The 13,537-nt window shown below is 39.3% G+C and overlaps 1 protein-coding gene across 1 annotated transcript in view; it reads right to left on the bottom strand.

The window, feature by feature from the left end:
• Nucleotides 1-13,537, bottom strand: part of LOC145398801 (uncharacterized) — a 647,885-nt gene that overhangs the window by 575,679 nt on the left and 58,669 nt on the right. Inside the window, exon 3 of the mRNA XM_080271612.1 lies at nt 7,273-7,465. Coding sequence (XP_080127738.1) covers nt 7,273-7,465 — 193 coding nt within the window. The remainder of the gene's footprint in view (nt 1-7,272; nt 7,466-13,537) is intronic.

Raw genomic sequence — 13,537 nt, 5'->3', positions numbered from 1 at the left:
ATGTGAGTGAGGTGGAGGGAAGGGGAGGGAGGGGGAGGCCAAGGATGAGATGGAGGGATGGAGTGGAGAGGTATATGAGAGAGGAGGGGTGTGAGCTGGGAGCAGGGCAGTGAAATGGCGCTGGACAGGGTGACATGGAGGTGTTTTGTTTGTTGCCACCCCTTACAGGATTAAGTAGTCTGGCAAAAGACAGATAGATAGATAGATAGATAAATTTCTGATCTATACTAGTAATTACTATAGCTTTACTGATATCTGCTGAATCTTTGGCCAATTTTGGGTTGTTTTGGATTATTTTTTTCACTTCTTTTCTAATGTTTTTTTCTTCAACTTTTGTTTCTAAGTCTTTCCTTATTTTCACCATTTCAGCATACGTAGTTTCCACATCATCTTTATAACTTTGCATCACTTCATTCATATGAGTTATCTTCTCCTGAATATCACTATTTTGGTCTATCAGACAACTTGCTTGCCTACTTGTCTCCTCCATAATACTCTCACGGTTGACACCCGTACTTGCCATTTCCCCAATCTTCCTTTTAAGTGAACCCACCTCAACTGACAGCTCATCTACTGTTGTATCTTTCTTGTTTAATTCCTTTACTACCGGGTAATTTTTCATTTTATTCCTTCTGTATGTGCAACTGCTTCTTAATTTCATCCATTTCACTTTGAAATGCCCATTCCAATCTGCTTACCCTTTCTACTAACTTGCTGAATGTTGCCATTTCTAACAATTCCTTGTAGAAACCATTCTGTTTTCTACCCCTTCTCCTCTTCCCAACTCCTTCCATATTTGCTTCACTTAATTTGGTGGTTCTCTTCTGTTAATACTAAGAAAAAGAAAAAAGTTTTTACTTACAATTATGCCTCTTACTCGCTTGTGCTACCATAGTCAAAACAGCTGGAACTTGATCAACACATTCCTGCACTATTTGCCTGTGTTCTATTATTTTAGAACACCATTTAGTTAAACCCTGTGCAGAGCCTGACTCATATAAAGATAATTTAGGTATAGCCAGTTATTGCCAAGAGTGGCCAGATCGGAGCAAGGAGATATGACGTGTTGACTCTCTGACGCCTCAACTCTCTCCCTCTCATGTGTATTTACCTAACTGTATTTACCTAATTGTGATACACAGGAAATGAGCTACGCTCATGGAGTCCCATCTCTGTTTCTCAATAAGTCAAATTTAGCTTTAAACTCGTTTAAGTTTTTACACTGGACAATCTCTTTGTCCAGGCTATTCCACAGGTCTATACATTTATAAGGAAAACTATATTTCTTGATATCCTTCAAGCAGCTTGCTTTTTCAGTTTCATTCCGCGTCCTCTTATTACTCTCTTATCCCATAAAAACAGATCTTCTTTGTCAATTTCATCTACTCCCACCATGGTCCTGAACACTGCAATCATGTCTCCTCTCTTTCTCCTTTCTTCTAGGGAAGGCAAATCCAGCTTTTCCAACCTCTCTCTATATGACAGATCTGCCAGACTGGGGACCATCTTGGTTGCAGTTCTTTGTATTCACTCAATCTTATTTATATCTTTCTTTCTGTGTGGGGACCACACTACTGCTGCATATTCTATCCTGGGGCGGATCATGGCCACTATTAATTTTTTCATCATCTCCTCATTCATATAATGAAAAGCTACTCTTATATTAGTCAGGAGTTTATACGTCTCTCTAACTGTCTTGTTAATGTGTTTTTCAGGTGACAAACTGTCCTGGACCAGCACTCCCAAATCTTTCTCTTCTCTTGCTTTTGTAATTGGTTCATTACCCATAAAATAATTCAATGATGGCCTCTTGGTACGTTTACCCTTTTCCAATATTTTACATTTCTTTGCATTAAATTTCATTTCCCACATCCGGCTCCAATCTTGTATCCTATCCAGATCCTCCTGCAGCATTTTACAATCCTCCTCAACCTCTACCTTCCTCAAGATCTTTGCATCATCAGCAAACAGACTTGCATAACTGTTCACTCCATCTACCATACCATTTACATAAATCAGGAACATTACTGGCACCAACACCGAGCCCTGTGGGATTCCACTTGTTACTTCCCTCCATCCAGACATCCTATCCTTTATTACTGTCCTCATTTGTCTGTCTCTCAAAAAGTTTCTCATCCATTCCAGGAGGTTCCCCTTCAGTCTATATGTTCTAGTTTCCACATTAGACTCTTATGAGGTACCTTGTCAAAGACCTTTTCCAAATCTAAATACACACAATCCACCCAACCATCTCTCTCCTGTAGCACGTCAATCGCTCTTGAGTAAAAACTCAACAAGATGGAAACACATGACCTTCCACTTCTAAATCCAAACTGACTTTCAGCCAAAATATTCATCTCTTCCAAATATTTTATCCAACTATCTTTCAGGATTCTCTTGCACAATTTTACGACCATGCTGGTTAGGGACACTGGTCTATAATTCAGGGGTTCTTCCCTGTTTCCTCCCTTATAAATTGGTACCACACTTGCCCTCTTCCATTCCTGAGGCACTTTCCCCTCTTCCAGAGAACACACAATTAAACTGTGAATCTTATCTGCCAGGTGTTTTCTGCATTCCTTCAGTACCCAATTTGAGATTCCATCTGGTCCTGGGGCTTTCCTCACATCTTGAGTTTCCAGTAATTTATACACTTCCTGTACTTTCACTTTTATATCTTTTATCATTACACTTCTAGTCACTCCCTCCCCTTCCACAAACTCAGTTTCATTGGTGAAAACTGACTGGAAACGTTTGTTTATTATTTCTGCTTGCATTGCCGCATCTTTATAGACCTCTCCTTCTACTTTCAGTTTGGTGATTCCTTCCTTTTGTTTCAGTTTGTCATTGACAAATCTATAAAACAGTTTGGGTTCATCCTTACCTTTGTCTATTATACCCTTTTCAAAATTCCTTTCTTCCTCTCTACGTATTCTTGTGTAATCGTTTCTAGTTCTTTTATTCTTCCTTTGTTCTGTTTTTGCCTCTCTTTCTCCAATTGTTCTATGCCATGTCTCTCTCTTTTTTGCTATCATACACCTTCTATTAAACCACTCCTTTTTTCTGTTTTCTTTCTCCCTTACCATTGGCACAAATTTTTCCCCTCCCGAATTGTAGAAGGCTAGAAAAATATCCCACTTCCTCTGTATCTCTCTTGTTTCTCTGAATTTCCTCCAATCTGCATTTTTGAAAAATATTCTCAATTCTGTAAAGTTTGCTTTCCCAAAGTTGTATCTTCCCTGCCTATAAAGCTTGTCTCTTGGTTCGACGTTCCCTGTTATCATCTGGAACTCAATGACCACATGATCACTTTTTCCAATAGGATACAGATACTACAAGGATTCTATTACATCGGGGTCTTTGTTAAACAGTAAGTCTAGTCTTGCTGGTGTGTCCTCACCTTGGAACCGTGTCTGTTCTTTGACCCATTATGTCATCACTTTGTTCACTGTTATATTTAATAATGTAGTGCTCCACGAATCTTCGCTGCCTCCTGAGTCCCATTCCTCCCAGTTCACCTCTTTACAATTAATGTCACCCATTAAAATTATATTGTTACTTCTCTCAATCATTTTCTATAAATAGCTAGCCATGTCTGACAACATTTCCTTGTATTCATCATAATTCTATGCTCCTCTCTTAGGGGGAACATAAACTACTGCCATATCCCTCTTGCTATTCTCTCCAGTTTCTAATTTCATATCTATCACTTCGGCCCTGCCTTCTCCCATTACCACGGTATCTACATTCATGTTGTTCTTCACTGCTATCATCACTCCTCCTCCCGTTTTTTCTTTTCTGTCTCTTCTCCACAGTTTGTATTTACCATCTCCCATATGAACATCAATATCTTCTCTTAATTTGGTCTCTACAAAGCACATAACATCAGGTTCATGTACCCTCAAAAAATCGTTGATTTCTAGCCTTGCCAATATTAAACCATCAACATTAGTATATGCCACCTTCCAATTATTTTTGATGTTTTTTATACCCTCTTTTCTCCTTCTCTCCACCAGTACCACTTCCTTAATTTCTGATCCATGACTCTCCAATAAAACACTGTCTTCTCTTCCTCCGTTCTCTGTTCGTTTTTTACCTTTGCTTCCTTTACTAATTCCTTTATTTTAGCTCTTTCTTCCTCATTTGCATCTCTCCTTATCCAAATATTTTTTAACCCTTCCTTCTTTGATAATTTCCATGTTCTACTGATAATTTCATTAACTGTTGCCTGGGACTTAAACTTAACCTTCAATGGCCTTGCCCCTCCTTCATCGTACTTTCCTAACTTAAACACCTCTTTAATCTCTTCTTGAACTTCGTTGTTTTCCTCCATGACTACTGATATTATTTCTTTAACCTTACTCAGTTCTTCTCTTTCTCTTTCTGATCTTATTGTCATACGTTTTTCTTTAACTCCTGAAATTATTACAGATTTTTTCTTATCTGCTGAATCCCTAACTAAAGATTCTCTGCTTCTCAGCACCCTAACCACTTCCCTCTCCACCTTTTCCTTGCTTTGTTGTTCTATATTCTCTTTCAAATTTACATTTCCCTCTTCCTGAATTTTCTTCTACCCCTTATGTTGCTCCTTGATTTCTTTAATGTGCTTGTCCTGTATTCTTGATTTGCATTCATACTCATCTAGTTTGCTTTTCATCCTCTTTGTACTTCCAACCTCTTATTCTCCCTCTTGAGCTGTTTTAGTTCATTTGATGCTGATTCATTACTTACTTTCAATTCTGTGACTTCTCTTTCTTGCTGTACACTGCGTGTGCAAACTTTTTCAAGTTTACTTTGTAAAACTATGATCTCTCTCTCCTGCTCTTGGGTTCGTTCCTGTAATTCTCTAATTACTACCCATACCTTTTTTTATTTCCTGGATATTCCTTTTCGCTGTTTTCTCTACTCCAGCTACTCTTGTTTGGTTCAACATAATACTTACATTTCCCACATCGTCTTTGGAGAAGCCCTCGAATTCCTTTTCGTCATTTGTAAACAAAGCTCCATCGCCCTCCGCCATTGTGCAACCATATGGAATCTTTCAATTTCCACTGTATCTTGAACTCTTTGACCGAAACCTGCTGGATTTTTTTATTATTAACCAACGGGACCACCACTCACGCATTCATTTTCACAATCACAATAGGCTGGTCTCCTTTTTCGCCGTTGATTTAACGATTATTTCTGCACAATCCTGGGAGAGCTCCGTCTCTGTCGGCGACCTGTGTGTGTGTGTGTGTGTGGTCATATGCATGCGTGTGTGTGTGATGAGCAGCAGTTCAAAAGTGCTCTCATAATTTGATGAAATAATTTTAGATACTGTGTATTGTCTGAATACAGTACTGGCCTTCCTATGCAGGAGGTTTAGATGTCACCCACACTTGTGTCAGAATTGCCTATATGCATACCCTGTCAATAGTTTTGACATCTATTTAACCAGCCGCATGCCAGCTATTTTTAGCCCTTTGGATCACCTCCGTGCCGGCCATTTTTTGACCTTTTTTTTATTGGCTAAAATGATAGATTTTGATGTGAAAACAACAGATTCACCATTAAAATGCTCACCAAAGCTCGGAAATGGGTTTTATTGAGTCCTGCGTACTTGTACACAGGTATACCTGCTCTCTCATGCTCGCCATGTAGGTGAGAGAAAGCTGTTTTCTATGTAAGGTATACTCAGGTATTTATGCTGGGAAGGTACAGCAATGTTCAGTACACTTTTCTGATTACTTATTCCTTCAACATCTATCACGATTTGCGTGTCTGTCTCACTGTGAATGCATTACCTTACACTTACTTGAAGAGAGGTACAACCTGACTTCGTTAAGTACAGTCCTGGCACTTACAAGAAGGTATTTACAACTTGACTTAACTCTATAGTCCTTACACTTACAAGAAAATATTTACAACTTACACTTATGTGAAAATATTTACAAAATGCCTTCACTATGTACAGCACTGGGTGAGGCACACAGGCAGAGTGAGTGTGAGGGGGGAGCGAGCGAGTGTATATGGCCTTGACAGCCTGGGGGATGGTAGAGGAACAGTTACCATACATGCCTGCCAATTTTTACCAGCGAATCTTGAAAAATGCAGTCACGTTTTAAAACAGCACTGGCACTGGCTGCAGAATTATGTCAGGCCGTTTTAAAACGGCACTGGCACTGGCTGCAGATTTATGTCAGGCCATTTTAAAACAGCACTGGCACGCAGCGGGTTAATGCTCTAGAGGACCATCTTCCACCTTAGTGGCATGAGACAGGTTTGAGCCAACTTTCCCTTGCTTGCTTCACGACAGTTCGAAAGAGATGTAAAGCTCAAGCTGCCGGGTGGATATTGTTCAGAAATTTTCAGTAAGATGAAGCAGTGTTTGAATCCATGATGCTTTTTATCCCTGGAGTTGTGACCAGTGCTCATAAACTCTTCTTCGTTAATCTAAGAACCAGAACAAACTTAGAGATTTCCTTCAGATTGATATTTGTTTGACATATCCCAGAAAATAATACTGTATAAAATAGTTATAATGTGTTGAAATGGGTGAATCCAATCATACAGTAATGAAATATTTGAATATACTTTGCTAAGAGGCAGATGAATGCACTTGGCTAAAGAAACCCAGCCAAAGTATTTCACTGATCTGTAATGTCACCCATCAGATACTCTTTCTTTCCTCTCCATCAGCACTCATTCTTCCTCCACAAACAGACACCCACACTGACACACACCTCCCCTCTCCCTCCTACTTCAAAATACTTCAAAACCCGCACACTGGCATGCGACTTTACAAGTTAGGAGAGAGAGCATTGGCACTGCTAAGTGATAATGTCAGGAGTGGAGCCAACCATACAGTGCCACAACCATCCTATCTAAACATTCATCAACTCCATACTTTCTCATGGGGAGTGGATACCATATTCCATCTAGGTCTAGCCCCTTGAGGGTCATTGGTATGGACACAAGGGTTCCACAGAGGTAAAAAGGTTGAGAAAATGCTTCAAAACCTGCACACTGGCATGTGACTTTACAAGTTAGGAGAGAAAGCATTGGCAATGCTAAGTGATAATGTCAGGAGTGGAGCCAACCGTACAGTGCCACAACCATCCTACCTAAACATTCATCAACTCCATGCTTTCTCATGGGGAGAAGATACCATGTTCCATCTAGGTCTAGCCCCTTGAGGGTCATTGGTATGGACACAAGGGTTCCACAGAGGTAAAAAGGTTGAGAAACACTACACTTGACAACCAAGTACCTTTTAAATACTACCCTTACCTTACTATAGTGTATGGATAGATGCTTCCACTTGGAAAAAACTCTGTTACATTTCTCACATGAATGCTTCTTGCTAACAGCATTTGTAGTGATGGTGTTAGCGCTACTGTCCTCCCCACGAACAGGGTCTGGTACTGACGAATCATGTGCCTCGTTTTTTCGTCTACGACGCTTCGACACAGAATCAGCTATACTGGAATGAGGACAAGAGCCAATGTAAAACAAACATGCAAGCACAAGCATGCACACACACACACACACACACACACACACACACACACACACACACACACACACACACACACTTTCAAGAGGAGATGCAGACAGATAAATGTGTCAATGATAAGATCTAATCTAGAATATGCATCAATGACATAGCAACCTCAATAAAATACACTTGTAAGAAAACTGGGAAAGGTACACACAATGGCAACTAGGATGCTACAAAATTTGGGAACTGTCTTATGAAGAGGAGACTGAAGAAGCTGAAGTTACCAATGCTATGTGAGAGAAGAGAGAGAGAGGAGATTTTATTATGATGTTTAATGGAGATAAAAAACTGGAAAAAGCGAATAAAGACGATCAGTTTGTGGAAGATAATGGAAAGACAAGAAGACAAGAATATAACTTGAAGAAGAGCAGATGCTTAAACAATGTGAAAAAAATTTAGTTTTCCAAATAAAGTGTAGAAATTTGGAACAGTTTGGAAGGGGAGGTGGTGCAAGAAAAGAATATCTCTGTATTTAGAAATTAGATTGGACAATTTAATTATGCTATGCTCAATTTCTGTATACAACATGACAAGTAGGTAAATACAAGTAGGCGCACACACACACACACACACACACACACACACACACACACACACACACACACACACACACACCGCTCGCTGATGCAGTGGTAATGTTCCCACTTGCCAACTGGTGGGCGGGAGTTCGCGCCTCGCTCAGGTTGCGAAAAGTTTCACTGACAAAGTGGGTGGTTACTGTCCCCCTTGAGCAAGGGGACGGGTGTGTGCGTGTGTGAAGGTCACAGCCTTGCCCTTAGATCGGACTATATGAGCTCTCAGCTCCCTTCCGGGAGGGTTAAAGCTGACCATCACGACATCAAGTGATCCTGACCGACCCGGTGAATTACACACACACACACACACACACACACACACACAGAATGTTCATTTGGGAGATGGTAAATACAAACTGTGGAGAAAAGACAGAAAAGAAAAAACAAGGAGGAGTGATGATAGCAGTGAAGAACAACATAAATGTAGATACCGTGGAAATGTGAGAAGGCAGGGCTGAAGTGATATATTTGAAATTAGAAACTGGAGGGAATGTTAAGCGAGATATGGCGGTAGTGTATGTTCCCCCTAAGACGAGAGCATGGAATGATGACGAATACCAGGAGATGTTGTCAGATATGGCTAGCTATCTACAAAAAATAATTGAGAAAAGCAATAATATAATTTTGGTGCGTGCTTTTAATTGTAAAGAGGTGAACTGGGAGGAATGGTACTCGGGAGGTGGCGAGGATTCGTGGGGCACTATGTTATTAAATATAATAATGAATAATGTGATGACGCAATGGGTCAAAGAAGACACACGGTTTCGAGGTGAGGACACACCAGCAAGGTTAGATTTACTGTTTATCAAAGAACCCGATGTAATAAAATCACTGAAATATCTCTGTCCTTTAGGAAAAAGTGATCATGTGGTCATGAGTTCCAGATGATAATAGGGAACATCGAGCCAAGAGATGAGCTTCATAGACAGGGAAGATACAACTTTGGGAAAGCAAACTTTACAGGATTGAGAAACTTTTTTGAAAATGCGGATTGGAGAAAATTCAGAGAAACAAGAGAGATACAGAGGAAGTGGGATATCTTTCTAGACCTCTATAATTTGGGAGTGGGAAAATTTGTACCAAGAGTAAGAGGGAAAGAAAACAGGAAAAAGGAGTGGTTTAATAGAAGGTGTATGATAGCAAAAAGGAGAGAGATAAGGAGTGGAACAATTGGAGAAAGAGAGGTAACAAGAGAACAAAGGAAGAATATAAAACAATCAGAAATGAATACACAAGAATACGTAGAGAAGAAGAAAGGAATTTTGAAAAAGGTATAATAGACAAATGCAGGATGAACCCAAACTGTTTTATAGATTTGTTAATGGCAAACTGAAACAAAACGAAGGGATCACCAAACAGAAAGTAAAAGAAGAGGTCTATAAAGATGCAGCAATGCAAGCTGAAATAATGAACAAATGTTTCCAATCGGTTTTCACTAATGAAAAAGAGTTTGTGGAGGGGGAAGGAGTGATTAGAAATGTACCAGTGATAAAAGATATAAAAGTGGAGGTACAGTAAGTGTATAAATTACTGGAAACTCAAGATGTAAGGAAAGCCACAGGACCTGATGGAATTTCTAATTGGGTACTGAAGGAATGCAGAGAACAACTGGCGGATAAAATTCACAGTTTAATCGTGTGTTCTCTGGAAGAGGGGAAAGTGCCACAAGAATGGAAGAGGGCAAATGTGGTACCAATTTATAAGGGAGGAAACAGGGAAGAACCCCTGAATTATTGCCCAGTGTCTCTAACCAGCATGGTTGCAAAATTGTGCGAGAGAATCCTGAAAGACAGACGGATAAAATACCTAGAAGAGATGAATATTTTGGCTGAATGTCAGTTTGGATTCAGAAGTGGAAGGTCATGTGTTTCTAACTTGTTGAGCTTTTACTCAAGAGTGATTGATGTGGTACAGGAAAGAGATGGCTGGGTGGATTGTGTGTACTTAGACTAAGAGAAGGCCTTTGACAAGGTACCTCATAAGAGACTAATGTGGAAACTAGAATATATAGGAGGACTGAAGGGGAAACTTCTGGAATGGATGAGAGACTTTTTGAGAGACAGACAAATGAGGACAGTAATAAAGGATAGGATGTCTGGATGGAGGGAAGTAATAAGTGGAGTCCCTCAAGGCTCGGTGTTGGCGCCAGTAATGTTCCTGATTAACGTAAATGATATGGTAGATGGAGTGAACAGTTATGCAAGTCTGTTTGCTGATGATGTAAAGATCTTGAGGAAGGTAGAGGTTGAGGAGGATTGTAAAATCTGCAGGAGGATTTGGATAGGGTACATGATTGGAGCCGGATGTGGGAAATGAAATTTAATGTAAAGAAATGTAAAATATTGGAAATGGGTAAAAGTACCAGGAGGCCATCACTGAATTATTTGTTGGGTAATGAATTAATCACAAAAATGAAAGAAGAGAAAGATTTGGGAGTGCTGGTCCAAGACAGTTTGTCACCAGAAAAGCATATCAACAAGATAGTTGGAGAGACTTATAAACTCTTGACTAACATAAGAGTAGCATTTCATTATATGGATGACGAGATGATGAAAAAATTAATAGTGGCCATGATCCGCCCCAGGTTAGAATATGCAGCGGTAGTGTGGTCCCCACACAAAAAGAAAGATATTAACAAGATTGAGAGAATACAAAGAACAGCAACCAAGATGGTCCCCAGTCTGGCAGACCTGTCATACTGAGAGAGGCTGCAAAAGCTGGATTTGCCTTCCTTAGAGGAAAGGAGAAAGAGGGGAGACATGATTGCAGTGTTCAGGACCATGGTGGGAGTAGATAAAATTGACAAAGAAGATCTGTTTGTATGGGATAAGAGAGTAACAAGAGGACATGGAATGAAATTGAAAAAGTCAAGCTGCTTGAAGGATATCAAGAAATATAGCTTTCCTTTCAGAGGTATAGGCTTGTGGAATAGCCTGGACTAAGAGATCGTCCAGTCTAAAAACTTAAACGAGTTAAAAGCTAAATTCGACTTACTGAGAAACAGTGACGGAAACCCACGAGCATAGCACATTCCGTGTATATCACAATTAGGTATATTAGGTAAATACATAAATATTTGGAACGACTTAGACGAAGAGGTGGTGCATGAGAAAAACATTCATGTGTGTAAAGGTAGACTTGATAAATGTGGATTTGGAGACAGGACAACACGAGCATTGCTCAATTCCTGTATACTACAAATAGGTAAATACAAATAAGTAAATACACACACACACACGAGGCGTCACAGACAGAAGACGTACGACGCATCACTCCACACTTGGCCAACCTTGGCCAAACTGGCCTTACCTAAAGAGTATCTTTATATGAGTCAAGCTCTGTACTAGAGTAAACTAACTGGTGTACTAATAAAAAAGAGTAAGTTTAAGTAAAAGTGTTATTCAAAACAAAATAAAACAAAGTAGAGCAGAACGTGCCAAGCAAGCGATCAACTGATTAGTGTTTTCTCTCCGGAGTGCACCAAGGTATGCAATTTTGTAAGTAGAATCTTACTCTTGGTACCACAAGATGACCACCATCTGTAGTAAAGCAAATTTAGAAGGAGGCAAGAACAGGGAAAAAGGTAGAAAGCAGGATGATGATTTCTACCAGGAGCTGGTTGAAATGCTGATGTTCAATAAGCTGATAGAACGAGTAAACAGACTGGAGAAGGCATTTCAGAGTGAAATGGATGAAATTATGAAGAAATTGCATATGATGAAGGAGGAAAATAAAAAATTTGTAAAGGAAGTAAACAAGAAAGACACAACAATAGGTGAGCTGCCAGTTGAGGTGAGTTAACTTAGATGGAAGATTAGTGAAATGGCAAGCACAGTTGTCAACCATAAGAGTATTATGGAAAAGCTCAGAAATGATACGGAGACAATTAGGCAAGCAAGCAGTTTGATATATCACAGCAGTGATATTGAGGAGAAGATAACCCAGGTGAATGAAGCGATGTAAAGCTACAAAAATGATGTGGAAACTACGTATGCGAAATGGTGAAAGTAAAGAAAGACTTAGAAACAAGAGTCAAAGAAAAGAGCATTAAAAAGGAAGTGAAAAAATTAATCCAAAACAATCCAAAACTGGCCAAAGACTCAGCAGATATCAACAAATCCATAGTTATCACTGGTATAGATGAGGAAGAAATAATAAATAAGATTTCGAGAGACAACAACGTAATGAGCATATTGAAGGAAGTATCAGAGGAAATCTGTAATAAAGACATAAAGAAACACAAAAGGCTAGGGAAATATGAGAGAAATAAGTCAAGGCCCCTGAAAGTAACCTTGCAGAGTGTAAACACTATGGAGGAGATACTTAAAAATGCAAACAAATTTATGGAAAAAGAGGAATTCAAAAATGTATGGATAAACAGGTGCCTAACTCAAGAGCAACTGGGATTACTAAAAGAGAAGAGGGAAGAGGCAAAAACAAAGAATGAGGGAAGATTAGAGGAAGAGAAGAATACATTTTTTTACAAAGCAATTGCACTGCAGGCACAAAAGTGATACATAACCAGGAGAGAATAAAAAGGAGAAAGGTAGTAAACCCAAGTCATGATAAATATGTTAACAAGATGATTAAGTTGATGTACAAATGTAGATGGGATGGTATTTAAATTATCAGAGATGAATGATTATATCAAAGAAAAAGAACGACATATTATTTGCCTAACTGAAACAAAAATAACACAAAGGATATCAAACGATACCCTAAACCTAAAGGAATACAATACATAGAGAAGAGATAGAAACTTAAAAAATGGAGGAGGAATTATAATATAAACAAGATTATTACATCTGAGGGAAAATTAATAGTGGCAAATTTATACATGCCACCCAGATCAAACACTTGGGAAAGAGGTGAATATGAAGACCTGACAGAGAGTACAAATCAAAGTTTAAGAGCATTACTAAATAGAATGGAGGAGAAATGTGAAAGAATTATGTTAACTGGAGATTTCAATAAAAATATAAATTGGAATACTCTAGATATAAAAGCCAGGAAAACTCTTGGGACCAAAAGCTCCTGGACCTTGTACAGGAGTTTTTCATAACACAACATGTAAAGGAAAGCACCAGAAAGAGAGGACTTGATGTACATGGCCGGGAGCCATCTGAGTGTGCCTTGCGCATTACGGAGGTTATTCTCTCGGACATAGAAGCATGCATTCCTTTCTCACATTCTTTGACTAACGCAAGAAAGCCTTGGTTTAATCACGCTTGTTCTAATGCTATCCACAACAAGGAGAGGGCCTACAAAAGGTACCAGAGCCAACCCACCCCTGAATCACATCATCTTTACGTTTCTGCCCGGAATTGTGCTAAGTCTGTTCTTCGCTCTGCTAAAAATAATTTCATCCGTACTAAATGCTTCAGGCATAAAATGATCCACAGGTATACATGGCGAGTGA

The sequence above is a fragment of the Coenobita brevimanus genome, chromosome 5, assembly GCF_032717465.1.
Source record: "Coenobita brevimanus isolate Jiangsu-jjx chromosome 5, ASM3271746v2, whole genome shotgun sequence".
Lineage (NCBI taxonomy): Eukaryota > Metazoa > Arthropoda > Malacostraca > Decapoda > Coenobitidae > Coenobita > Coenobita brevimanus.
This window is presented reverse-complemented; position numbering and strand designations above follow the sequence as displayed.